The 27,856-nt window shown below is 37.5% G+C and overlaps 1 protein-coding gene across 1 annotated transcript in view; it reads right to left on the bottom strand.

Annotated features, from left to right (window-relative positions):
* Positions 1–27,856, bottom strand: part of LOC122569054 (titin) — a 229,553-nt gene that overhangs the window by 80,976 nt on the left and 120,721 nt on the right. Inside the window, 28 exon segments of the mRNA XM_043729518.1 lie at positions 315–1,050; positions 1,554–1,893; positions 4,010–4,196; positions 4,485–4,656; positions 4,939–5,458; positions 5,936–6,334; positions 6,944–7,946; positions 8,469–11,170; positions 11,277–11,531; positions 11,621–11,764; positions 12,192–12,708; positions 13,185–13,324; positions 14,061–14,233; positions 14,958–15,177; positions 15,766–16,167; positions 17,107–17,508; positions 18,569–18,712; positions 19,123–19,377; positions 20,257–20,799; positions 21,661–22,241; positions 23,028–23,505; positions 24,188–24,733; positions 25,360–25,632; positions 25,727–25,870; positions 26,088–26,345; positions 26,473–26,616; positions 26,824–27,053; positions 27,312–27,550. Coding sequence (XP_043585453.1) covers positions 315–1,050; positions 1,554–1,893; positions 4,010–4,196; positions 4,485–4,656; positions 4,939–5,458; positions 5,936–6,334; positions 6,944–7,946; positions 8,469–11,170; positions 11,277–11,531; positions 11,621–11,764; positions 12,192–12,708; positions 13,185–13,324; positions 14,061–14,233; positions 14,958–15,177; positions 15,766–16,167; positions 17,107–17,508; positions 18,569–18,712; positions 19,123–19,377; positions 20,257–20,799; positions 21,661–22,241; positions 23,028–23,505; positions 24,188–24,733; positions 25,360–25,632; positions 25,727–25,870; positions 26,088–26,345; positions 26,473–26,616; positions 26,824–27,053; positions 27,312–27,550 — 12,147 coding nt within the window.

Genomic DNA, 27,856 nt, shown 5'->3' with positions numbered 1-27,856 from the left:
TTGAATTTAATCGCCTATACCAGGAAGAAAGTATATTCTTTGATCTTTTGTCTAATTTTTGGAGAATAATTCTCATAAATTGTAATCCAAACTTACACATGACTTACGCACCTTTTCTAAAATTAATTCTTCGGATATTGAATTTTACAAAATTATTATTAACCTACGTGAATTATGATTCTAACGGCATATCGACAACTATAGCCAATGATCCAAGTTCGCATTTACAAATTGTAGAGTAACTAATACTACGATGCTACTCTTTCGTCCAAATATCTCACGGAAGAAAAATTACTAAGAAAAGAGTCAAGTACCTTCAACCAATAAACATCCAAAGGCTTAGTTCCAGTCACTTTGGCGTCGAATCTGGCCAGTTGACCAGTAGTGACCGAGGTGTTCTGAATGGTAGACAGGAAACTAGGTGGTATCACTCCTCCTCTACCAGGTTGTCTTCTTCGTTCTTCGACCACCAGATTGGCGCTGCATTTCGCCTTTCCGCCACGATTCTCAGCGATGACAGAGAACACTCCAGAATCTTCCATGAACACTTGTCGAACGATCAGCACCGATTTCGTGCTGAACGTATAAATCTGAAGATCCGAAGAATTCTGAATGGGGAAATCTTCGCGGTACCATTTGATGGTTGGCAATGGATCACCGTCGAATTCCACTTCGAATCGAGCTTGCTCTTGCTCGAACGCTCTGCAAGGTTGAATCTTCTTCGTGAAGACTGGTGGCGTGGCTGGTTTCATTGGACCTTGAACAACACGCTCCTGGGTCTTGGCTTTGTGCTCCACTTCTGTGGTTTCCGTGGCGGTTATCTTTCTGGTGATCTCCAAGTCTCCTTTGACCTCTTTCTGTATTTGCTTCTGCTTGGCCACGTGCACTTCACGACCGTGAACCGTGGATTCTGATGGTTCTGGAGGATATTTTCCAGTGGATTTCATTCGCTCCACGTCGATGTCCACCTCCGTTGTATGTGGTTTCTTCACGAATTTGGTAGTTGTCTGTGTGGTGGTGTCTTCGATTCTTTCCTCCTTTTTGTCTTCCCTGAAAAATCGTCATTCCTCGCGTTTAATTCTCGTATCAGATGATTAGACCTTTAATCTGTAATGGAGACTTTTAACCGGGTATCAAAGTGTTTTTTGAGAGGTTGAGAAATGTAGTTCTAGATAGGAAATATAATTCTGTAAGGTTGTAGAATTCATAAGAAACGTCAACGATGTCCAAATGTTCAAGTTGCAAGGTGTAAAATTAATAACTCTAATGCTGCATATAAAAATAATGTGTATTATATATAAAATAAATATATAATAAAAATAAAAATTTGTTTCGATTTGGTTTATAACACGAATAAAGAAGAAGAATAAAGAAATTTAGCCTCGTACATAGCGAAACTTACTGCTCATATAATGCAACATAGTTTCTCTCATATGAATGACACGGAGGATAAAACTAACGAATAATAATGAAGCTGACTACTGATATAATGAATTTTAATTACATTATATGATAATGAAGAAAATGAAATTGGTAATGAAATTGGTACTCACAAGGTTTCCTCATACTGTTGGGCCATTCCCTTCGCCACAGAATGAGAGACAACTTTTTCACCAGGAATAGCAAATTGATGGCTAGATTCTCTCAGCCTACTCTCCTTCAGCACCTGTTCTTCCTCCAGAGTCATGAGCTTGTTGTAATAATCCTCGTTCTTTTTGCTCTTCACAGACTTTTGCCATTCTGTCTCTGGTTCCTTGAAAACTTTCTGTCCAAGGTGTTCCGTGGCGATCTCGATGCCTTGAGAGATGTTATGGTGTCTTTCGTCGAAAACTTTCTCGAGCTCTGTGTTCTGTCGCTCCGATTGGTATTGGGTCAATCCGTAATCATACCAAGCTAGAGAAAAGCAACGTTAGACTTCCGTTTCTCAGATTCACGAGCAACCGTCAACGCATGCCATACGAACGTCGGAAACATTCAATTTTTTTTTTTTTTTTAACTGGAAACATAACGTTCCTCGACGATCTAACATTTTTCAAAGATATCAGATATGAGTAATAGATAACAATAAAATAAAATCGTCGATGGCAAGGATTCAAATTGCATTTGTCAGTGATACTTTCAGTGTTTTAATTGCTTCAGGAAAAATTTAAATATGGAAACTATTTATAAGACATAAATAATATATAAGCTGTCAAGTATTTGCGAAATATTAACATTTTCTGTATAATAATGTAGTGAAAGATCGCATTCATAGCGGAGTATCAGTTAAATTAAAAATAATCTAAAATGGCGAATGACGAGAATCGAGGGAACGTTATGCTTTCAAGAAGATTCACAGAGAATCACGGGGAAATACGACACAGTACTTTATTGGCGATGCAACACATAACGACGCCAGCTACGCGAGAGGAACAGGATGCCCGGAAACCAGGCTACCGGAGACAGAGGTGGACATCCGGGTGGTTTAAGTTAGATCACGGTGCCAATCACATTGATTTGGAATTACACCGAACACTGGAGGAGATTCTCTAATTTCAAACATTTTCTACGGTCCACTATCATGTACAGAGATCCAGTACTATATTCAATTTACAATATTTACAATTTAATACATTAGCATCTTGAAAAATAGTAAATTAGAAGACACTGAATCTCTGCTGTTTAAAATATGATATAATAAACGGAATTGGATATTAGGAGCTGACAAATTATTAAATATATCCATTACCCGTCCAGGATTATTAACAACGTCGACATTGAACATGGTGTAGCACTCCGAGAAATACGGACTCTGCTCGGTTAGTCTGGCAAAACGAGTCGAATTTCGTCGATCCTATTCAATGATCTTACGAATAAATGAAAAAGCAATACAGTAAATAAAGTTCAGATGAAATGGACTATTTTTCTTAAAGAAATAAAAAATATATAAAAATGTAAAAAATAGTATTATTGAGCAATACACCCGTTTTCTCCAGTGCAATAATAAAAATCGTTGACCGCGCGGAGGAAAATATTTTATATTATTATATTTAAAAAAAAACTTTCTTCGATTAATTTTTTTAAACGAATAAATTAATAGAAAAATAAAGTCGATGATTCACCGAAATATTGATGTAAAAATAAATCGATGATTTATTGCTTATAATATTTTTCTCCGTGCACAGTTTGTGTTCACATTTGATAAAACAGAAAATGGAAGACAATGATGAACATATATAAATATATGCGTATATATACATATAAACAAGATAATTTAAAAAGAACGAGTTGTTCCCTTCTCGATGTTTAGTGTTCCATACCTGAAAATTCCGGTTTGTAAAACGAAGTAGTCGATACCTTTTCAGTTTAGACGACATTGCTCGTCGAAATCCCGAACCCCGAAGAAGAAGAGGAAGAAGAAGCTGGTCGAGTCGCCCGAGGACGATCTTTCGAATCCTTTCGTAACATTTTCTTTTTCTCTTTTCTTTTTTTTTTTTTTTTGATGGAAGAAGGAAAAAGGTTGGGACAGAGGTTTTTGGTGTTCGAATGGTTTCGAGTGTTTTCTTCTTTTTCTGTACTCGAATGGAATGTATGTGTCGTATCGATATCTCATGTACTGTGTTGCGGTTGTCGTTTTATCTCTCGGTTGCGTTATTTAAATAGAATTTCGTTTTTCTCTCGATTTTACTCGAACAGAAAATTTTCATTCTTTTTTTCGTGTGATATATATCGTTGTGCCAATGTTCGATTTATCGACGGACTATAATTTTGTTTCATTTGTATGTGCGTGCATTCTTTGCGATGTAATGTAAATGTAAAAAATTTCATTTTGTCGGAGAATTTCTTATTGTTCATGTAAGAAGATAGATAAGGTAAGATTCATGTGTACAAATTTGAAGTATGTAAAAATAGAAGAATAGAATATGTTTCAGTGAGGTATAATTAAAGTATAATTGGCGTTTGAGGAGACGCAAAGAATGCAACGACATGTCTATGTATGAGTTTCTCTGTTTGGGAGTAGTAAACTTACGTCTTGGTGAATTTTTCAGTACACCACGATAATCGTCGCTCCTTGGTTTTACTGTTAGGGTGGTTTCGGTTCGTGACTCGCCTACGGAACTTCTCGCGATCACTTCCACCTTTCCATGATCGTATTGCCTCGTCTTGGGGATGTCAAGATGGTACATACCGTCGTACGTTAGTTTGTACCGTGATCCCTGTGAAAAGATATGACGAATTATAACGTAGAATCATGGGAAAAAATTAGCATATAGAATTATAATTATACAGAATCATAATATAGGATTATAATATAAAATTGTAATATAAAAAGGGCTACAGAAAAACATAAATATATTTCATAGAAAAATCTTTTAGTGTTTAGTTTAGAAGAGTTAAATTTTAATGTTTACTTAGAATTTAAAATAATTCTTAATCAATATTACTAGGAATGTTAGACAGTGAATTTAGTTTCCTTTTAAGTTCAGAAAAATAAAGATATTTACATTGACCACAGTATGTCCATTGATGATCCACATGACTCGCGGTCTCGGGTGACCTGTGACACGACAACAGAATCTGGACCAATCACCCTCTTCGACGGTTACCGGTTCAGGTTTGCTGACGAACGTTGGAGGTGCACGCACCTTCTCCTCTTCGCCCTCTTCCTCAGGTACTCTGAATAAACACGTTCACGCGTAAAGAGATAGTTCGATCTACATTATGGTTAAATTATATATCGTAATTAATTAATGAGAAACAAAATATTAATTTTCGATATAAATGTTTCCCAAAATTTTTCAGCATCGTCCAAAATACCCGATATATTTTTTCCTATTTAATACGTTGACGCCGGCGCCGAATGCACACCGCTTCACGGGACAGACACGTGTGATCCACCGGTGGTACACGCCGGCGACAACGTGTTAAGAAAAAATTCAATTATCACAAAAATCTTACATTTGCCATGCAGCTTCCATCTCCCTGATCTTCTCGATACTCTTCATGCCCTTTGGTAGTTGCGACTCGTAAATAATTCCAGGCTTGCCAGCCGTTCGGATCACCGCTCGTGTTTCGTCCATTCCGTAAAGATTCGTGGCTCTGCATAGATATTCTCCGCTGTCTTCAGGATATACCCATCCAAAGTTCATCGCCACGTAACCAAAGTCGTAAATTGGAGTGAATCTGTTCTTGTGTGGCAAAGGTTTGCCATTGAAGAACCATTCGACCTTCATGTTCGGATCACCGACAGGTGCCAATTGGCACTCGAACTTTGTGCTGTTCATTTCAACCAGCTCGGTTTGGTCTTGGATCTGAGTGACGAAACGTGGTGGTTGTTTCTTATCCGCGTCGTAGAGATCGTCCTCTGTAAGGTGAACTTCCGAAGTGTATTTCTTGATGGTGGCTTCCATTTGCATCAACGCTTCCGACTTTTTCATACCCTTTGGCACTTGGTTCTGTAGGATGATGTTGGGCAACTCTGTGGAGAAAGTGGTAAATGGCGATATTGAATATTCTTATTGTAATTTGGGCCAAAAGTTAATTTCATGGAATGTTTAACTCATAGAGATATAGCATAATATTATGAAAAATTATAATAGATGAATTATAGAAGGAGGGTGTTGCATTTTGCAATAATATCGTTGTAAGTGAGTCACAAAGTAAATCTGAACCATAAAATTTCTACTTGGAAATATAGAGAAATAGCAAAAGGTTACGAGAAGTTATGATAAAGAAATCATGAGAGAGAAGTTACTTCTTACGTTATACGATAATCAAATTTCTATTTTATTTTATCGTATTATACGAACGCTAATGTCTATAAGTGTTACATTATTAAATAATAAGAGAAAAATAAACACTTTTTGTATTACAATTTTTTGAATTAAAAAAAGAATAAAGAATCTCAACTATTACTAATCTTGTATAAGGAAATAAATAGAATTTGAGATCTTACTTTTGCATGATACCGATGCCCTGGTAGTGTCCTCGCCAAGATCGTTAATAGCTTTGCACACGTATTCTCCCGAATCCTCAGGGTAAACGTACAAGATATCCATAGACACGAATCCCATATCGTACATTGTTCTGTATCTGTGTCCAGCTGGGATCAATTTTCCATTTCTGTACCACTCTATGCGTAGATTTGGGTCGTCTTTTGGTTCCACGCGACATTCGAACCTAACTGGTTCAGACTCGTCAACGGTTGCTGATTGAATCTGCGTAATAAACCTTGGTGGTTGACGTGGTGGCTCTTCAGCAGGTGGCTCGCTTACTGGACCACGTTCTAATTCTTTCAGCTTCTCGCCGCTCATGCCCGAGGGCAACTGCGAGTCGAAATCTATGGTTTTCTTAGCTGGAATAATTGAAAATTTATTATCAATATTATTATTATTACTGAACTAGTAAGAAAATATATTTAGAATTATTTTTAGTAATAATTAAGACGATTATTTACTCGGTACTTAAATTAATATTCTTATTATATTAAAAGAAACGGCAAAACGATTATTTACAAGGAAAATAAGGAAACGTTTGATCCATAATATAACTGGACCAGCCTCATTACGAAAGGAATTCAGAAGATTAAAAATTAATAATTATCGTTAATACCAAAAAACTGTAACGAGTTCTAACGAATATAAATTGTCACCGACGTAAATTTTCATTTTTTATTTTTCCTAAACGAAATTCTAAAATCTCCAGAAATTAGCATTCCAATAATAATATTTAAAATATTTAAAAAATATATATTCGACATAACAACATTTAAAATACCTTGTACCTAATATAAGAGAAAACAACTTGAGTAAATGTATCGATAATTTTCTGATCATATAAAATCGAATCACGATCGTAAATTGATGAAATGATATTTCAAACGTATAATTTTTATGAAGTAGTCCCTTCGTATGCAACAAATAAAAATTAATAAGTCTTACGATACTATAATTCAACCACGTACATTTGCACGTTATTGTAGCTTTGGTAGTAGCAGATCCCCACTTGTTCGTAGCTCTGCAAACGTACTCTCCACTATCTCTGGCATAGGTGTACGACATGTCCAACGAAATGAATCCAAAGTCGTTAATCTGGTGTACACGAGATCCGGTAGCGAACGATCTTCCGTTATGGAACCAATCGATACGCATGGTAGAATCGCCCACAGGTTCGACTCTGCAGTCAAAGTGACTGGATGCTCCTTCCTCTACTTCGATATCCTTCAATTCCACGGTAAATTTAGGAGGATTAGGTGTTTCTTCCTCGGTCAGTATCTCGTCCTTCTTGTACAAAGCCTCTTCCAATTTCTGAATACTCTCTGTTCCAGTCTTAAAGTTGCTTGGCAACTGAGGCTCCAAGATAATTCCTTGACGTCCACGAACTTGAAGTTTGCATGACACAGTAGCTTCACCGTGACGATTCGTTGCTTTGCATGTATATAAACCAGAGTCTCGTTGGTAGCAATTGGCTACTTCCAAAATCACAAATCCAAAGTCGTGGATGGTTTTGATCCTGGTTCCGGCCAACAGAGGCTTTCCATTGTGGAACCATTCTACTCTCATGCTGGAGTCGTTGATCGGTGTTAATCTGCATTCGAAGTGCGCCAAGGAATTCTCGGTTAGAGTCAAATCGGATGGTGTCGTGATGAATTCCGGTGGTTTTCCGGTATCGTCGTCCGGAGTTGCAATACCAGGCTCGTTTCCAAGACCTTCCAGTTCGGCGATTTTATCTATCGTGCCTTCCATTCCTTTTGGCAGTTGAGATTCCAGAATGATGCTTCGTTTTCCAGTACACTTCATCGTGCACGTGGTTACAGCTTCGCCGTAGTCGTTTGTTGCTCGGCAGCTGTATTCGCCGGAGTCTTCTGGATAGATCGGCGAAATTTCGAGAATCACGAAGCCGAAGTCGCAGAAGGTGCGGAAACGAGTACCGGTCCGCAAAGGTTTTCCGTTCCAGAACCATTCGACCTGCGAAAAAGAAAATTTTATTTTTCTATTAGTTTTATATATTACCATTGGTTAATTAATTGAATATTATTTTTATGAGAAAATTTGTATGATACGTGATGAATTCTTTTTATATTCGGAGATCACAAGTTCATCAAAAGATTCAAAAGATTCAAAGAGATCAAAAGTTTCAGTGACTAAAAAATTTGTTTGCAATATGAGAAACTCTATAGTTCTTAAAAATCTTAAATTTTCTAACTCCAAAGTATAAATTTCAGTGTATCGAGTTCTATATATAATATTCAATTTACAATAAGCAAAATTAACCTTCCAAAAATTAATTTTTTCTGAAACAGTCAATAATTTGTTATGTATATATGTACTACGCTAAATATAGCACGCATTGCTTATAATACTATAATCTAACTTGCTATAAATTTTAATAATAGTATCGATATATTAAAATTTGTTATCTCGATGTACGACTTTTGTATCTCTTCAAAGTCTCTGTAAGCTACAGTAAAATAACGATGCAACAATTACCTTTAATTTTGGATCGTCGGTAGGTGTAAGTCTAGCTTCAAAGTGCGCGCTCTCGCCCTCGCGAAGGCCGTCGATGTTGCTCAAAGGTACAGTGAACACTGGTGCCTTTCCTCGTTCCTCCACGATCTTTTCGTCTTTAGTGCGAATCATCGAGTCCTCCAAAGTCTGAATCTTCTCCAATCCACCTTCCATTCCTTTAGGAAGCTGACTTTCCAAAATGAGACTCGATTTCGAATAACATTTCAAGGTCGCCTTAGTCGTGTCTTCTCCATACTTATTGAAAGCTCTGCACTCGTAAACTCCAGAATTCTCTTCGTAACAGTACAATATATCCAAAATGACAATGCCAAAGTCGTGGAAGGTTCTGTATCTGTGCCCATGAGGTAATTTCTTTCCATTGTAATACCACTCGACCTTCAGATCTGGATCATTTACAGGCGTCAGTCTAGCTTCAAAGTGAGCAGATTGTCCTTCAACCAATTTCGTGATGTCAGAAATTTGCGTGATGAACTTAGGTGGCTCTGCAACTGGAGTCGTTGGCGTGGCAGGTTGTTCACCACCATAACTCTCCAGTTCTCTGATTCTAGCGAGAGAATCTGGTTGCAACGAATCAAGATATACTCCGCTCTTTCCAAAGCATTTCAGAGTTGCTTTAGTGTAATCTTCGCCATATTTGTTGCTAGCCTTGCATACGTACTCTCCAGTATCGTGGGCCATCACGCCAGCGATATCCATCACAACAAATCCAAAATCGGATACCATCTTGAATCTGGACGAATGCCTCAAAGGTTGGCCATTGTGGAACCATTCTACTTTCATATGAGGATCTCCAACTGGAATTAAAGTACACTCGAAGTGAGCAGACTGGCCATCCTTTAGACCTTCCAGTGATTGAATATGAGTTGTAAATTTGGGTTTCTGTCCTTTTGATTTATCCACGCATTCTAATTCCACGCTGATCTCGGCGCGGCCCCATTTGTTGGTAGCCCTGCAAGAGTAGGTGCCGGAGTCCTCTATCTTGGTTCCAAGAACCTCGAGAACCACCATTCCAAAGGCATAGACTGTTCTTATGCGATGACTGGCGTCCAAGACCTTGCCATTGTAGAACCACTCGACTACCATAGTTTGATCACTAGTTGGCGTGAGCGAAGCTTCGAAGTGAGCGATTTCTCCTTCGGATAGGTTAGTCAGATTCTCGAATTGAGATGTGAACACAGGTGGATGACCTTCTTCACTCTCTGGTGGGGCTCCTTCCTGTCGTTTCAGCGATTCTTCGAGGTCCTGGATTGCTTCCAAACCTTCCTTACCTTTGGGATGCTGCGATCTTTCGATGATATTCTCCTTAGTCGTACAGTAGATCGTTGTTGAAGTGAAAGCTTCTCCAGCTTTGTTGTATGCCTTGCAAGTGTAAATTCCAGAATCACGATCATAGACATCTGTCAAGTCCAAAGTGACGAATCCAAAATCGCTGGTCATCTTAAACCTGGATCCATGTTCCAGAGCTTTTCCATTGAAGTACCACTCGATCTTCAAGTTTGGATCGTCCTTGGGCTCTACCTGACCCTCCAAATGAAGAGGTTCAGACTCGCCCAATTTGAATTCCGGCTGCAAGGGCACTGTCCAGATCGGTTTAGGATATTCTTGTTCTGGTCCAGCGTCTGGCCTCCTATATTTCGACAAATAAGCATCTTCAGCTTCTTTAACTTTCTCTAAGCCAGCCTCTCCTTGAGGATGCTGCGTCTGCAGATAGATGTTCTGTTTGCTGGTGCATTTGAGAGTTCCTGACGTCTGAGCTGATCCCTTCGAATTGGTAGCCTTAACAATGACCACTCCAGAATCTTCCTCGTAAGCATGAGTAATATCCAAAGCTACATAACCAAAGTCATAAGTCGACTTGAATCTTGCTCCAGTTGGAAGAGGTTTACCGTTGATGAACCATTCGATCTTCATCGTTGGATCTTTTGATGGTTCAACGTTACATTCAAAGTGCACGTTGTCACCTTCTACGCATTCAACGTTGTTCAGATGAGTGATGAACACTGGTTCCTCGTAAATAGGTTCTGGTTGTTCTGTTGAGGTGACATGAGGTTGCTCCAAGGCGTCGATCTTTGGAAGAGCATCGGGATGAAGAGTGTCACCAAGTAACCAATGACGATCGACGATCTTCAAACTGCAAGTAGACACAGCCTCTCCAAGTAGATTCGTGGCTTTACAAGTGTAAATGGCGGAATCGTCGGGTCTTAAACCATTGATAGATAGTGTAACAAGGCCAAAATCGAAGGTACTACGAAGTCTGGTTCCAGTTTGAAGAGACACCCCGTTTTTGAACCACTCAACGCGAAGATTTGGATCTGCTCTTGGCTCTACTTGAGCTTCCAAGTATACATGTTGACCTTCCACGAGTCTGTCGTGGCTTTCGAGGTGTTTGGTGAAGACTGGAGCCTGTTGAGGCGTCGTGTCGACGAACATTTCCGGTACTTTGTTCATCTCCGCTTCTTTCAGTTGGATCTTCTGCCAAGCATCTGGCTGAAGACTTTCGGCATCGATAGCTGAGCGCGCTTTCACCTTCAGCGAAATCGAGGAAACTGCCTCGCCGGATTTGTTGATGGCTTTGCAAGTGTATACACCGGAATCCTCCGAGATTACTTTCAGGATGTCCAGGGTCACGTAGCCGAAATCGTGACTCACGTGGAACCGAGATCCTGTTGAAAACGTTAAACATTGTGTGAAGTGAAAATTACGTTATGGTTATAGTTATAATGAAATTCGTTAAAATATGTGATTATACAGTTTGCGTAAGAGACCTACCCATTTTTAGTTCGACTCCATTAATGTACCACTCGAATCTCAAACTGGCATCGCCAACTGGAACGACTCTGCATTCGTATCTAGCCATCTGGCCTTCCCAAAGTTCCGTGGGTCCAGTTAACAATTGTGTGAAGATAGGTTTATCGAATACCTTTTCTGGTTCTTCAGGACGACTTGGTCCTTTATCAGCTTCAAGTTGGGCGATCTTACGTTGCGCTTCAGGGTGTTGGGTATCTAATTGAATGCTTGCCTTACCTAAATATGAGAAACAGCACACGATAATTAACGCAAATGTCAGCTTTGAAGAAAACATATATTGGCAGGGGTCAAGTATTGATACTAACTCTTGATCTTCATCGAAGCAGTGGTAACTGCTTCACCGAGTGGGTTGGACGCACGGCACATGTACACGCCTTCGTCCTCTTCTCTCACGTGGGAGATGTCCAGCGAGACATAGCCGAAATCATGGACTTTGGTGATTCTTGAACCTGGATAATTCAGAGACAACACGCTTTATTACTCGAATTCCCAAATTTTTCAACTCTGAACTTCTAAAACTTCAGTTTCTGAACTTTGGATCCTTCAAATTCTTAAATATCGACCTCTTAAACTCTCAAATTTTCTGATAATCGAACGACGCTCAAGTTACTACGTTTCTAAACTTTCTAATTCTGGGATTTTCTATCTAATTTATTCAATTTTCAAATTGCCAAATTTTCCAATACCTAAATTTCCAGATTTCTAAATTTTCCAATACTCCAATTTCCCTACGCTTGAAACTTTAATTTCCTAAACTTTCGCACACTGAAATTTCCAAATTTCTAAATTTTTGGATTCTCAAACTTTAGAATCTCCAAATTTCTACATTTTCGAGTTATTAAATATAAATGAACAAATGCATACGTTTATACTTACTTGTCTCAAGTGGGATTTCATTTCTGAACCATTCAACCTTCAACGTTGGATCTCCTACAGGAATCAATCTGCACTCGAAATGAGCAGTGTGTCCTTCGGGAATAGCGTCGATATTTTGCAACGGTTGAGTAAAGACTGGTCTTTGTCTAGTTTGTGGTTCTGGTACGTCTGGTCTCTTCCAAGGCTGTTGAGCTTCCAATTCACGAATCTTGTCCATTCCTTCAGGACGTTGCGAGTCCAGAATAATGCTGTCCCTTGGAATAACCCTCAGCTCGATCGAGGATACGCATTGGCCAAGAGCATTGATAGCTCGTACGGAATATTCTCCTGCGTCTTCGGGAACAGCATGGCCGATATCAAGAGCCACATATCCAAAGTCAAAGGTCACGTGGAACCTGGAGGCAGATGGAAGCGGCTTGCCATTGTGGAAGAATTCGATCCTCAAGTTGGCGTCGTGGAGAGGCTCAACTTGACACTCGAAATGGGCTGTTTGTCCTTCGTATACTTCGGTGGTACCCTAAATAAAATTTTACAATTTAATAGATAAACATTTCGAGTATATAAAAGAACAACGTGAAAATTTGAAATTTTATAATATACGTAACGTTAAACGGTTGTGCTTTTATAATAGTATTCGTGTTTTTATAATAATAGTGCAGATGTTTTGGATTCTATGAAAAATGTTTCAATTATTTGATGGAAAATATTCCAAAAATTAAAGATTTTATAATATACAAAATATCGAACGTTTCTAATTTTATAACAGATAATGATATTGCAAAATTTGGAGATTCAGCAAATTTACATTAATTACGTACTGAGAAACATTGAAAATTTTATATTACGTATACATAATATTAAATTTTCTGTTTTCAATAACAAATTATAAAATTTGCAATTCTATGCTACAGAGAATATTAACAAAATATAAATTTCTATAATTAGGAAAATATCTAAAATCTCAAATTATATAAATTGCTATGAATTCTTTACCCTGAGTTCAGTGACGAATCTTGGTGGTGTCACTGGTGGTTCTTCAACTTCCAAACGGGCTGGACGTCCTTGTGCCTCGAGTTCACGAATCTTCTCGAGGCCATCTGGATGTTGAGTGTCCAGGAGAATACTGCGGCGAGCTATGGAACAAATTTCATATTAAAAATATTTTTCTCAAAGATACCAATAAATATGTACGAAAATATAAATTACTATTCTGGTTTATCCATCGATTATTCTCTTTTCTGTTATCGGCTCAAGGTTTATTTCCTATTCCTTCAAAAGTGACACGTCGACTACAATTACGAACTTTCGGTCTCGCACAAATATTACAAAATTCATCTTTCCTCCTACGATATCTATTGTCCCTAAAATCCATCTCCGATTTTCTTCTCGATTCTAAATAACCTTCATTCTTATCATTACGAATAGTACTCTTATAACGGCTCCTTTCACATAAACAGGTTTTGTGTATTTCACTAGAATCCACAAATTCTTTGCCTCGTCTAGAGTTCGTGAAAGAAAACGAACTAAATCTAGGTTTTACAGCCGATAGATTTCCTCTTGGAAAATTCGAAGCCGGAGACGATACTCTTTCTCTCTGATAGTGTTCCAACTTGTCGATTTTTTTTAGAGGCTTCCACGGAGGAAAACGAGGAAGATGGTAACGTTTGTCTTTTGCTAAGAATTCGAGTAATTCCTAGTTAGAAATTGACGTTAGAATCTTCACTTAAATAAAACCAAAATAAAAGAATTAAAGAAAAAAAGTAAGAAATATTCAATTAAATCGCGTTATATTTGAAATTTATCATTTTTAATTTCTTCCTTCTTATTGTACTCGTTACGAAAGCTTGGATTTTAAATCGCAGAACTTACAGCCAACTTTGATGGTGCAGGTGTTGACAGCCTCGCCAGCTAAATTGGTAGCCTTGCACATGTAGGTACCAGAGTCCTCGGCATATGTATAAAGAATATCAAGAGCCACATAACCAAAGTCGTGTGTTTTGCGGAAGCGATGTCCTGTTCTTACAGCAACTCCATTTACGAACCTGTATTGCAACGTTCAATTCGTCCAAATTAAACGCCAACTTTGTAATAATTAAACATTTAACATTTAGTAGACTACGGATTTTTATGCAATTCTATATTTTTATTAATACTACCAAATGAAATGTAATCTATATAATTATTTATTTCTTTCATTGAATGTTATTTAAACAAGCACTTCGCTTGGAGAATATTTTTTATATCACCTGGATTTCGTACATTTTTGCTTGTTTAAATGCTTCAGAAATGTGCAGCGGCACATAAGTAGAGGACAATTCAAGTCATGTTCTTGCTTCGCCTCGGAGTATCAAGATCGTTAGGATACACGTAATGCAATAATAAACAAACTCCGGGCAAAACAATGTCGCTGCTACGTGCAACCGTCGAACAAAGACAAATTCGAATTTTCCGACCGTCCTCCGACCAATATAAATAAACGGACGCGATCGCGAGCGAATAAGGTATTATACGAGTTATACGAGTTATCTGCGAGCGATTATACACTGTTTTTGCAGGAGCGACTTTGAACATTGTCTATATTTATTTATAATTTATTTAATTTATTTCAAATATATTTGACGGGTTGCAACAGTAAGTTCTCGTTATCTATTAATCAATCCTCTAAAATTCCACCGCAAATGCATAAAATTCAGCAGTATAAATTTAATTAGAGTTGCATTGTACGTTAATGAAATTCAATAAATTCTAATTGATCGATTTCGTTACCATTCTATCTTTAGATTTGGGTCGTTGATGGGTTCGACGCGGCATTCCAAGTGAGCGTGTTCGCCCTCCTTTAGATCCAGGTTGTTCAATGGCGTTAGGAAAACAGGCTTCTGGTGTACAACCTCTTTTTCGATCTCTTTCTTCACTTCTACAGTCTCTAGCTCGCGAATCTTCTGCAAACGCTGAGCGTCTAACGTGTCCAAATACAGGCCTTGTTTCGCTGTTTCGAAGAATAGACAGCTGTTTATCTGTCGTTCTTTTCAAGTGAATTTTTACGCAAATACCGAGCAACTTGTAAATTTTGATATTATTCGAAAGGTTATAACGTTTGTTCCATATTCGAGACTGTCAAATGTCTAGCAATTCCTAAGATTTGCATTTATAGTAACAAAAAGCTATAGAGAAATTCTCTGGATAATATTATTATCTCGATGGAAAATTAATCTAAAATCTAAAGAAATTCGAAGGCTACTGTCACATAAGTTGTTTAAAGTGTAAAATATTTTCCAATCTTCAAATACTGTTTGCTAGCTTTCTAAATCGACCACATGGCGATATATAAATTTTTCAATTATAAACGCCACTCGTTAGTTTCCAAAATTCTCAACATCACCAGCAAAACATTGTTCCAATTTCTTAAATTTCTTAATCTATAAAATTCTATTCCCAAATATCCTAAACTCCTTAATCCACAAGATATTAGCCCCTGATATTTTAAATTTGTTAATTTAGAAAATACTATCCCTCAATATCCTAAATTGTATAATCAAAAGCAAAAGGCTTGCCCCAAATTTCTTGAAACACTCACAGTCAACGCTGATGACGCAAGTGGTAACAGCCTCGCCGACAGCGTTCCTCGCCTTGCACATGTAAGTTCCAGAGTCTTCCGGATAGGCATAAAGAATGTCGAGAGCCACGTAACCAAAGTCATAGGTAGTCTTGAATTTATGTCCTTGAGGAATCGGTCTGCCATCTCTGTACCATTCAACCACCATAGTGGGGTCGTTGACAGGCGTTAGAGTCGCCTCGAGATGAGCGCTTTTGCCTTCAGGCAGATGTTCGATGTTCTTCAATGGACGACCGAATTTCGGTTTCTCGGCGATGATCAAGTCCTCTTCGTCTACGCGTTTATAACGCGAGTCGTCTTCTAGATACTGTATTTTCTTCAGGGCACTTTCGTGTTGAGTTTCGCGAATAATCGAGGAGCGAGCTGTAACGTGGCATTTATGCAATTATCCATTCCCTTTCGTTATATTAATTTCGCTTGGAGGACAGAAGGGTCGAGAATAATCGCTGAGATCGTTCTTTTCTCGTATTTCGTGGACATAGAAATGTACAAGAGGTGTAAACGAGCAAAAAATAAATATAAAACAATGGGTAGAAAACAAGGATGAAACATCCAGAAAAGGGTGGTAATTCACTGTGTGTACAATTTACAAAAGCGGAACTACGTATTTAAGCGACGGAGAACTAGAAGCGTTGGAAAAACAGGGTCTCTAGGTTACACAAAGTGCTTGGTTACATCCACCTGCTGTCCCCGTGCGTGATTTCAACGTGGACGTTCGTAGAAGTATCGATCTTTCCATTGTGACTTTGTAGTTATTCGTTTTATAAATCACTTTGAAAGTCAGGAATATTTTTCAAGGTTCGAGAAAGCTGTTAAAAATACTTTTAATCGGAGGACAAGTATCTTTAAAACTTTCTGTATACAGAATATAATAATCGTTTACCACGGAATACGATATAATTTTAGCTCGTTCTTAACACCTTCGATATAGTTTCAACATTATTATTATCTATATTCGCGTCAACATTATCATTTTTCAACGATTTAACACCTGTTCTGTTTGCATCTTCGAAGCAGAGGCAAATAAAAAAAGATTTTTTTCAATGTTCCTCACGGAGAATGAGAATCGTATAAATCCTCCTCCTCCGCTGAGGCGACAACCCTTAATCGACATCGAATAATTTCTATACGATAACATTAATGTACATTATCGTATATTACCATACCGATAACTTAACTTGCAGTAACCGTACATTAATTTAAGAAATGATCACGATACTTCTACCCCGCCACCCTCGACTTACACAGCATGGAAAATCCTCGAGGGAGATCCTCGTCTCTGTTTCACCCTCGACTACTTACATTTCACGTCAAGATTAATCGAGCTCTTCGCCGATCCCAGTCTATTGGTGGCCTGGCAGGTATAGGTGCCAGAATCTTCAGCATATACCGTGAGCACGTCCAACGCAGCGAATCCAAAGTCACAAGTCGTTCTGTACCTGTGACCGGTGGATAATGGTTTCCCATTGTGGAACCATTCCACCTTCATAGTTGGATCGGGATAGGGTTCGATACGGCACTCATAGTGTGCGCTTTGTCCCTCGACCAAGCTGGTAGGTCCGTTTAGTTGGACCGTGAACGATGGTTTCTCCTTTACCACGATCTCTTCTTCTTCGCGTCGTTGATACCTGCTGGTGTCCTCCAGCGCCTGGATCTTCGACAACGCGCTCTCGTGCTGCGACTCGAATTGCAGGGCCGCCTTGGCTGTGTTCGGGAATAGGTTTGTCAGTGTGTCGTTGTACACGTGTCGTGAATAGCGGTGATATGTTCGATCGAGGTGAAAATGAGGTATGGATACTTTTAGTGTTTCTTTTCTTTTTTTTATTTTCTAGGACGATCTTTTTACGGTTTGCGAAAATTACATTTTCGCTGGATGTTACATCGGGCGATGGGTCGTCTTTGGTGTAATGTAAGTTGATGTTTGATCTCGATGGGAGGATCAATCCCTTTGCTACTGAGGCTGAATGCGTTTGACTTTGTTTGCGAGTGACAACATCTTTGATGGAATTGTTTGTTTGATCTCTGGTGTACATAATTGATATTTAATAGAATTATTGATCATTAACATGGTATAAATTTGTGCCAGGGGAATTGAAATTGAGGTATGTGAGAATATACTGCACGGAGGAAAGTAGATTTCTATTTAGAAAATTTAGAAAATCGCATAGAAACGTAATATGTAGAATGAAACTTGAAATGTATTGGAGAGTGTTGTTAAGAACTACTGTTTATTTATTTATTATAGTAAAGTATAGCTGAAGTGAATTTTTCATAGCAAAAGGATCAACTCTAACTAATCATTGTTCAGTCAGTCGTCGTTTCATCTTGATAAAATATTTCGAGGGATATTAAATATTTGGCATAAAATATGAAGACATAAGATACGAGTCAGTAAAAAATCAATAAAAATTATAATCTTAATGTGTGATCAACGATGATGTATGTGAAATAATTGTTAAGAAAACTCAGCTGCGGCCAAGAATAAAACATCTTCTTCTGCATTTCTTCGCGAATTTCGTAGTACAAAAATGTATATTCGTGGAAGCGTTCAAAAAAGTTCTACCAACACTTCACCAAAAAAAAAAAAAGAAAAAAAAAAGAAAAAGTAGGAAAAATCGCTACACACAAAAATACAAAAATATCTACGTGTAAGCAGCTGCTTCTACACGTTTTGAAAGCTACATTATAGCTTATGAGAAGCAGTACCGAAATCGAAGCCTCATTTTCAAAATGATTTTCTGTTCTGCGCGCAAACTATACTCACACTGGACGAAAAGTGTCGCTGATGTTACAGCCTCTCCAAGATCATTTACTGCACGGCAAGTGTAGGTACCTGAGTCTTCAGGGTTCACGTATTTCATGTTTAGAGCGACGTATCCGAAATCGTGCATCGTTGTCACGCGATTAGCTATTGAAAACATAGTAATTTATTTCATTTACGATAGATTTATTGTTTGAGTAAAATTCGGATGTAATTCAAATATCAATAAAATAAAGCAAAGCAAAAATTAGGAATTTTCAACGAAATTTTTAAGCTATAGAAAAATAAGTAATTATCAATTTAATCTATTGCGATGTAACTTATTGGTAAATTAAAAACTTTAGAAGATCGTTCGAAATTGGAATATACAGGGAAAATTTATCTCCTGATTAATATTCTAAAATTTATTTTGAGATAACACGGAGAACAATTGTCAATTTAATTCGCTGCAGTTTATTGTGTTTATTGGCGGATTAGAAAATTGAAGTATTTGCCAAAATTACAGTACGCGTGGAAAAATGAATTTTGATATTATAATACGTTGGAACGTAACTTACAAGCTGCTATGGGAACTCCATTTCGCAACCATTCGACTTTGAGCTTTGAATCGCCGACAGGTATCACTCGAGCTTCGAAATGAGCCGCTTGATTTTCAGCGACTTTCAGGTCCTTGATCGGCATCGTGAAAACTGGTGCTTGAGTAACGATTTCCTCGGTCGTAGTTTTACGTTGGTATCTCGAGGTATCCTCCAGGTAATGAAGACGTTGAAGTGTCTCTTCATTTTGGCTTTCCGTGTAAATTGACTTTTTCGCTGCGCGGTAAAATAACAAAATTAATACCTCAGTTACGAACGTGAGGCAAACAGTTCGAGTAAAAACAACACGTTATCAAATCTTTTATTCCATTAACTCCTTGAGAATTATTGACATATATATGACCTATCTGTTTAATGTAAGTATATTTTCAACAAATATACTCGAGCATTATCGTGGATAAATATTCTCGAGTTATATGAAATGTCTACGTGACTACTAGCTATGTGTTCATGCGCCTCATAACTATTTTATATAATTATCTGACTTTCTGTTCTTCGTAAAATCGTCCCCCAAGAAGTTCAAATCCATTGTAGTTACTTTAATTTTAATAATTAGATCTTCTTTTGAAAATTTATTTTTCAAAATTACTACCGATAGAATTTTCTAAAAAAAAAAATCTATCTATATACTGAAAAATTTTTCAGGCACTTGACATATAAATATAAAATTCTCCAAATTCCGTGATTTCTAATTCACGTTCCATATTTAAATCACAATCACACAAATACCATCAGATAAATTACGTAAATTTCCTAATCTAAATTTTATATACTACTAATGTTTATTAGTAGTTTATTTGTTAGTATAAATTAAATACTAAATTTTCTAATATAATACTATAAATTTTACATCATAATATTATCAAAACACATTTAAACTTCTTTATTTTTTTCTGATAAAATTATAAAGTCATAAAGAATTATAAAGAAAATACTATAAATTTTACATCATAATATTATTAAAATACATTTAAACTTTTTTATTTTTTTATGATAAAATTATAAAATCATATAGAATTCATATCTATTTTATTAATTTCAACGAGGCATTTCAAAATGAAAAGCTAAAAACGAAGAAAGAGGGCAGGGACTTACAGTGCACAACTGCAGTTGCGGATGTAATCGCCTCTCCTATGATATTCTTCGCTCGGCAGGTGTAAGTACCAGAGTCTTCAGGATAGGCGTACATGATATCCAAGGCCACGAAACCAAAGCTATTAGTCTCGACGAATCTTGAGCCAGCTTTCACAGGCTTATTATTATGGAACCATTCGACTTTCATCGTTACATCAGACACAGGGATCAACCTGCACTCAAAGTGTGCTCTTTGACCTTCTTTGATCTCAACGTTGTTCAAGGAGGTGGTGAAAATTGGAGCTTGAGTGGTTGTCTCTTCGATATCTTCTCGGCGTTGGTATCTCGATCTATCTTCGAGGTAATGAATTTGTTCCAGGCCAATCTCGTTCTGAGTGTCTGTCAGAACTTGCGCGGTTGATCGACAAGTTAAAGTGCAAGACACTTCGTCGCTGCCAACCAGATTGACAGCGCGACACGTGTAGGTACCCGAGTCCTCGGCGATTAAGTCGATTACATCCAGAGCAACGTAGCCAAAATCGTGAATTGGACGGAATCGGTGTCCTAGAATTAAGGAATTATATCTTGAGTTGGAAAAAATAAGAATATAAGAAGAAAAACATCTTTTTTATCGTTGAATTGGAGAGTTCAGAAACTCTGCATTGTAATTGTACTTTTTTTCACAAAATAGGATCAAGTGAAGCCTGAAGTAGTTAGATCTGAAATATTAGACTGCAATATTTTTGTTGCAGTGGCGAATGGAAAAATCAATTCAGAGAAAACAAGTAAGAAAACTTTGTAATTGAAAATACAAGTGTCATGGTATTATATTAGGTTGTCCAAGAAGTTTCTTTGCACAATGTTTTTTGTTTTACATCAATTTATTGAATTATGCACGAACATAATAATAATAAAATGGATCATACCTAATTCAATAAAATAATGTAAAACAGAAATTGTTGTTCATCTATTATCATCTTATGAAGCGAAAGAAACTTCTCGGACAACCTAATATGTTTCTCTCAAGGAATAAGAAAACGAAATTTCGAGAAGAAGGAAGAAGGTTAAACCCCGAGTTCTAAAAATCAAAGCACTTTACGAATCTAACACCTGTTTAATTAACGCCTGTAATTATAATCTAATTGGATCTACAACTACATCTAGTTTGGATCTATTGGATTGGTAACTAAGTGATTGCGGACTCTGTCAATACTACCTAATGACAAAATCCGCAATCACTTAGTTGCCAAGCCAAATATATGTAATTTGGTAGATGCAAGGGCTAGTTTCTACCTCTAAATTCTTACCGATCATCAAGCGTTTAGATCATTGATAAACGTAGACTGTTATTTCTATAAAGTCCATCTATAAATCCAAAATCTTAAAGGATCATTGCTTGAAATATTATTAAGAAACTTCATTTACCTATTGTAACCGGACGACCGTTCTTGAACCATTCAACTTTCAAGTTCGAGTCCGTTACAGGTTCCAGTTTGCACTCGAAATGAGCGTGTTGTCCCTCACGAAGATTCTCTTGATTTTTCGGAGCCGTGATGAATCTCGGTTTAACATTGACCACTTCGTCAACCAGTTCCTGTCTCTTGTATCTGGAAGCATCTTCCAAGTATTGTATTCTTTCCAAACCTTCAGGATGCTGAGACTCCAGGAGTAAATCTTTCTTAGCGTGTACTCTCACTGAACAAGAAGTGACGGCTTCTCCCAGTTGATTTCTAGCTTGGCAGGTGTACACGCCTGAATCTTCAGGATAAACACCCAAGATGTCAAGGGCGACGTAGTCGAATTCGTAAGATGGTCTGAATCTGTGGCCAGTTTTCACTGGTCTGCCATTGACGAACCATTCCACTTTCATGCTGGCGTCGCCAACTGGCTGAAGACGACACTCGAGGTGAACGTTGGTCAGTTCCACCGTTTCGATGTTGTGCAAAGGACGAGTGAATTGCGGGGGCTGCATCACTGTCACTTCTTCTTGCTGGGTCTTGCGATATCTGTGCGTTGAAACATAAGTTTATATAACTATTATGGCAATAATAAAGGCTTTCTATCGTATTATACTTGGTACTTGATACTCGGTAATTCTACTTTTGTGAATTTCGAAATTTTATCGTCCACAAACGTAATTACTGTTGAACACCTTAAGAAATGTGTAAATAATTTCCATGGGTCTACGTATGTCGAAGGAAGTTTTTGGAAGTAATCGTAAATTAACTTTCAATTTATAGAGTTGAGTTTGTGATGTTTTCTGAGCCACTCGTATAATACAAATTTTTTAGAATTCAAATCGAAGATGCAATTCGATTGTTCAACGAAAGAAGACTATTTGATATTCTTTTATCAAAAAGTAAGGAATTGTACAAGCATGTAAGCATTGAAACTAAATGAAATTACTAAATTTAAAGTAAATCTAAAAATTCAGCTTAACGTTTCGTACAAAATATTCCAGTGTAGAAAAGGGAAAAAGTTTGAATTTCCAATTGATTTTCGACCAAATCGCTTTCTAGAAATCTTCGCATAGATTTTGGTCTTATGATACTCCTAACGCTATATACACATAATACAACTTTAAATATACCAATACAGATGAACTCAATTATATTTAAACCGTTAGGACGAAAATAAATAAACACTCGTATATATATATAGACGTATCTTCGTTCCATTAAAAGAGAACGTTAAATTCGTCAAAATATCTACATATTTTTAGCGCTCGTAAAAGCAAAAATTCCATACCTTATTTTATGGTTCTACTATAAATTCCATTAAATATTACAAACCTCGATGAATCTTCCAGCATTTGAATCTGTTCGAGCGATTGCTCGTGCTGAGTTTCGGTAACAACATCAGACTTTCCGATTACTCTGACGCAGGCTGAGGTATGAGCAGTGCCAAGATGATTGGTGGCTCTGACAGTATATTCGCCAGAGTCGAGGATTGTCGAATGCACGATATCCAAAGCGACGAAACCAAAATCGTAGTAAGTTCTAAATCTGGAGCCAACGGTAACTGGACGACCATTTTGGAACCATTCGACTCTCATCGTTGGATCGCCCATGGGTTCCAAACGGCATTCCAAATGAATGTTCTTGCCTTCGCTCACTGGCTTAGGATCGCTCAATGGCTGCACGAATATTGGCTTTGATTTTGAAATTTCCTCGATGTGATATTGGGGCTCGACGAATTTCGATTCTTCGAGACGCTGAGTCTTCTCGTAGGAAGTGCGATGCATACTGCTGGTATCGACGCTTGAGCGTGCTATTATTAAAAAAATAAGATTATATTATGGCATTTGGTAGAATATATATTTGATACTATACAGTTCTGCTATATATTATATTTAATATTCTGTACTTCTGCTATATATGCTATATCTAATATTCTACGATACTATTGTATAAATCTATGACTAATATTATAAAATTTAACGTTGGAAATTTCATACAAAATTTGATATTTTCTTTTAAGTACTATAAAGTAATTGCCTGATTCAATTGTTTTCCGAAATTCAAGATAAAAGTTGTTGCAAATTCGAGACTGCGATAAAATTATTCTATTATCTTCGATCTATTTCGTGAAACGTATTGGATCGTCTAGACACGCGAAGAAAGAACAAAATTGTCTATAAGAATAAATTGTTTAGAGATAGTTTATTTAATAAAATAAAATAAAATAATAGATAATTATATAATATACATGGAAAGAAGACTTCAAAGGACTCTAAATATAACTAAGCATAACTAAACCGAAGATACTATCTCATCAAAGAATTGAAAAATCTCATTAAGACACAACTAGAACGAATATGCGTCCAGTTTATCGTAAATGTATGAATATTTATAAACACGCTGTAGAACGACGATTTTTAACATTTATCTACATTGACCTGCTTACTGTTTCTCACGATACACCTACGTATAACGAAATTTTAAAAACTTACTCTCCACGATCATCGTGGCGGACAATTTAGCTTCTCCAAGAGCATTTCTAGCGACCACAGTGTAAGTACCAGCGTCCTCAGGTCTAACCTGAAGAATATCTATAGCCACGTATCCAAAGTCGTGATATGTTTGAATTCTATTTGCAGCAGTGATAGATTTTCCGTTGTGGTACCATTCGATGGTCATAGTTAAATCGCTCTGAGGTTCCACACGAGCCTCGAAATGAGCACGTTGACCTTCAACGATCTTGTTAGTACCCTTCAGATTGCCCAAAAATCGTGGTGCCTGAGTTACTTGTGTTTCTTCTTGAACCTGTCGCGAATATCTGCTGGAATCTTCCAAAGTTTGAATCTTCTGAAGTCCGGTCGGATGTTGACTGTCATAGATGACATCGTTTTTGCTGATGACGCTCAATTGAGCGGTTGTATGTGCTTCACCGACGCGGTTGTACGCGCGGCAAGTGTATATACCAACGTCGTGAATCGTTACGTATTTGATGGTCAATGCCACGTAACCGAAGTTGAAGAATGTCGTGATCCGTGAACCTGAAGGAAAAATTTGCGTTCGTGTGATTGAAATTATCGAAATGTCGGATTTCTTGGCACTTGGTATTCGAGAGTTTTGTAATTTGAAAATTCATATTGGAATTTTGCATGAAAATTCTGACAAATATATTTCTAGGGATTTCAGGGTGTTAGAATTTTGGAATTATAGAATTCTGGTATCTTGCGATATCGTAATTTTAGTTCAATTTCTGTTCTAAAATTCTAGAATTCCAGATCTTTGGGCGTTTCGCGATTGAAAATTTTGGGATTATAGAATTCCACGATTTTCTAATTTGTAACTTTGTAATTATCTTTTCTCTTTGCAACGGCACGAATCTCGCATCTTAACATTTCGGAACTACAATATTTTATCCTAAAATTGTCCTAAAATTTGATTGTTTTACCAATTTCAGAATCTTCAATTTTTAGCATCGAAAGATCGTAAGAATTTTAATTTTACAATCTCACAATCTTAGATTCTGATTGTAATACTCTTAGGATTCTACGATGCTTTTCCATCATTCTATGATCTAAAATTCTATAACTCGAAATATTATGTAGAGGATTTATTAAATTACAACGTGCAGCATACGTTGCAGCAGAATATAGAAAAAGATTCTACTCACTTGCTTCTACAGGGCGTCCGTCCTTGAGCCATTCGACTCTCAAGTCAGAATCGCCGACTGGTTCTAGACGTGCTTCGAAATGAGCAAATCCGCCTTCTCGTATGTTGTTTTGATCCTTGATAGGAGATTTGAATTCCGGTGGGCTAGTCGGTTCAGGCTGTTGCTGTACGTATTTCTGGTGCATAGCCTGTTGATAGGCTTCCAATTCCTCGGCAGCCTCGATATACCTTTGTTGCTCGGGGATTCCCAGATCAGTAGTAACGCTTGTGCGTGCTACAATGATCCAATAACACGTACAATGTAATTAAATATTCTTTCAAATATTATTATTCAATATATACAGACGATGTTATCTCACGATATTTACCAAAGACACGAAGAGACGCGGAGCTGACGGCCTCTCCCAAGCGGTTCACAGCTCTGACAGTATAAGAACCGGCATCTTCAGCTCGTAGGTGCAATATATTGAGCGAGACGTACCCGAAGTTGAAGATGGTTGTGATTCTTGAGCCTAGGTATAATTATTATTCGTTAAAATCTTGATCGTTGATAAAATTTGTAAAAAGAGAAAACGTAGTGAGAAATAACGAAAAGACATATAAACGGAATTTATGTAAATATTCTTAATAATTAATTATATTATATTAAATAATGAATTGTTAATTATTAAGAATAACCTAGAAATCCTAGCATCGTTGATAATTTAGATGCATTGGAAATGTACTTACTAGCTGTGATTGGCCTGCCATCCTTGTACCACTCCACTTTCATCGTGGGATCGCTTACAGGTGTCAGTTGCGCTTCGAAATGAGCGTTACGACCTTCCTGTAGCTCTCCTAGATCCTGGAGTGGTCGGATGAAGGCCGGCCGCTGTGAAGAGATCTCCTCCACACTCTCCTGCCTTTGATACTTGCTGTAATCCTCGAGCTGTTGAATATATTGAAGGCTGTCGGGGTGTTGGCTAGCCTGTTCGATTGTTGCGCGTGCTACAATGAGATTTTTTTTTTTTTTTATTTAACATCGTCACAATTTTCTGATCTCGAGAGAACGTTGGAAGATTCCTGATCGTGAGAACAGAGAGATAGGAAATTTAAGTAAATAACGAAAACTCACGTGTCACGCTGAGGGTAGCTCGAGATTCGGCGACTCCGGTCGAACTCACGACGCGGCATAAATATTCACCGCTGTCTTGAAGAACGATGCTAATTAAGTCGAGAGAGATGAAGCCAAATCGGAAGATAGAAGTCGCACGGGAACCTAAAATCGATAGATATGATACGATAAAATTGATAAACCGAGAGATTTCAAGTTCGAAGATTCCAGTCTTCGAAATTCTAAAAATTTGAAGATTAACAAATTTAAAAGTTTGGAATTCCGAACATACGAAAACTCAGCGATTCAAACATTGAAATATTGAACGATCTTTGCATTACATTACATTAGTATTTCAAGAAAGTTACTTACTCGCATCAAGAGCTCGTCCATTGACGTACCACTCTACCCTCATGGTGGGATCGCCCACCGGTTCGATTCTGGCCTCGAAGTGAATTCGTCCACCCTCGATCTGATGGACGTCCTTCAATGGTATGATGAAACGTGGTGGTGGATAAACTCTATCTTCCTCGGGTGGAGGCAAATATGGCTTGGCGCGTTCCACGTGTCTCAAATAAATCACTTCGGGGCCAGGCGCTGGTCTGTAATCGATTTTATCGTTACCTCCAGTCTTCATAAACGAGATATAAATTTTATTAAAATCCTACCATCTATTTTCCTTTCGTTTGCATAAAAATAAAATTATAATATCTTAATATCTCGTTTGATAAAATTTTAATATTGGATTTCAAAATCCAATATCATATAATTATATTATTAAAAATATAATGTGTTAGAAAATAAACGAATACGATGTTTAAATAGCAATTAATGCTTGCACAAATAGAACGGAAACTTACTCTGGTTCGATGACTTTCGTCGGTCGGGGTAAGTTCAGGCGTCTTGGTTCGGGGGCTACTCCTTTCGGTGTTTCCACGAAAAGCCGTGCTCGGGTGGCGGTAGAGCCAGCTACATTCTGCGCCGTACACTGGTACCAAGCAGCATCTGACATTTTTGCGTAGGGTATATCTAAAGTTGATGCTCCGCTACCATCCGTTGAAATACGCACATCCGGTCCAGGTGTTATCGGCACTCCATCCTATGTTAACAGATATCAAGAAAATTTATTTTTATCGCTCCTTCCCATTCTCTCATTTTTATTTTTTATTTTTCTTTCGCGTCCATTCGACGTTCGACATTCTAATTCAAAGCATAGCATAAACAATATCGCAAGAAACCTCGCCCACAGATGCAAAAAGGCTCAGTTTCTGGCGAATTTCATTTTCGTTTCATTTCTAAGAATAAGTCAGGATTTTTTAGAATTGTTATTTCAATGTAATCGAACCATCTTTGAATACCGACGTCGACGAAGAATTGTAGTTTTCGAATGGAGAATTTCATCTTT

The sequence above is a fragment of the Bombus pyrosoma genome, linkage group LG7 (genome assembly GCF_014825855.1).
Source record: "Bombus pyrosoma isolate SC7728 linkage group LG7, ASM1482585v1, whole genome shotgun sequence".
Lineage (NCBI taxonomy): Eukaryota > Metazoa > Arthropoda > Insecta > Hymenoptera > Apidae > Bombus > Bombus pyrosoma.
Note: the sequence above shows the minus strand (reverse complement) of the source record. Positions and strands in the feature narration are given on the sequence as shown.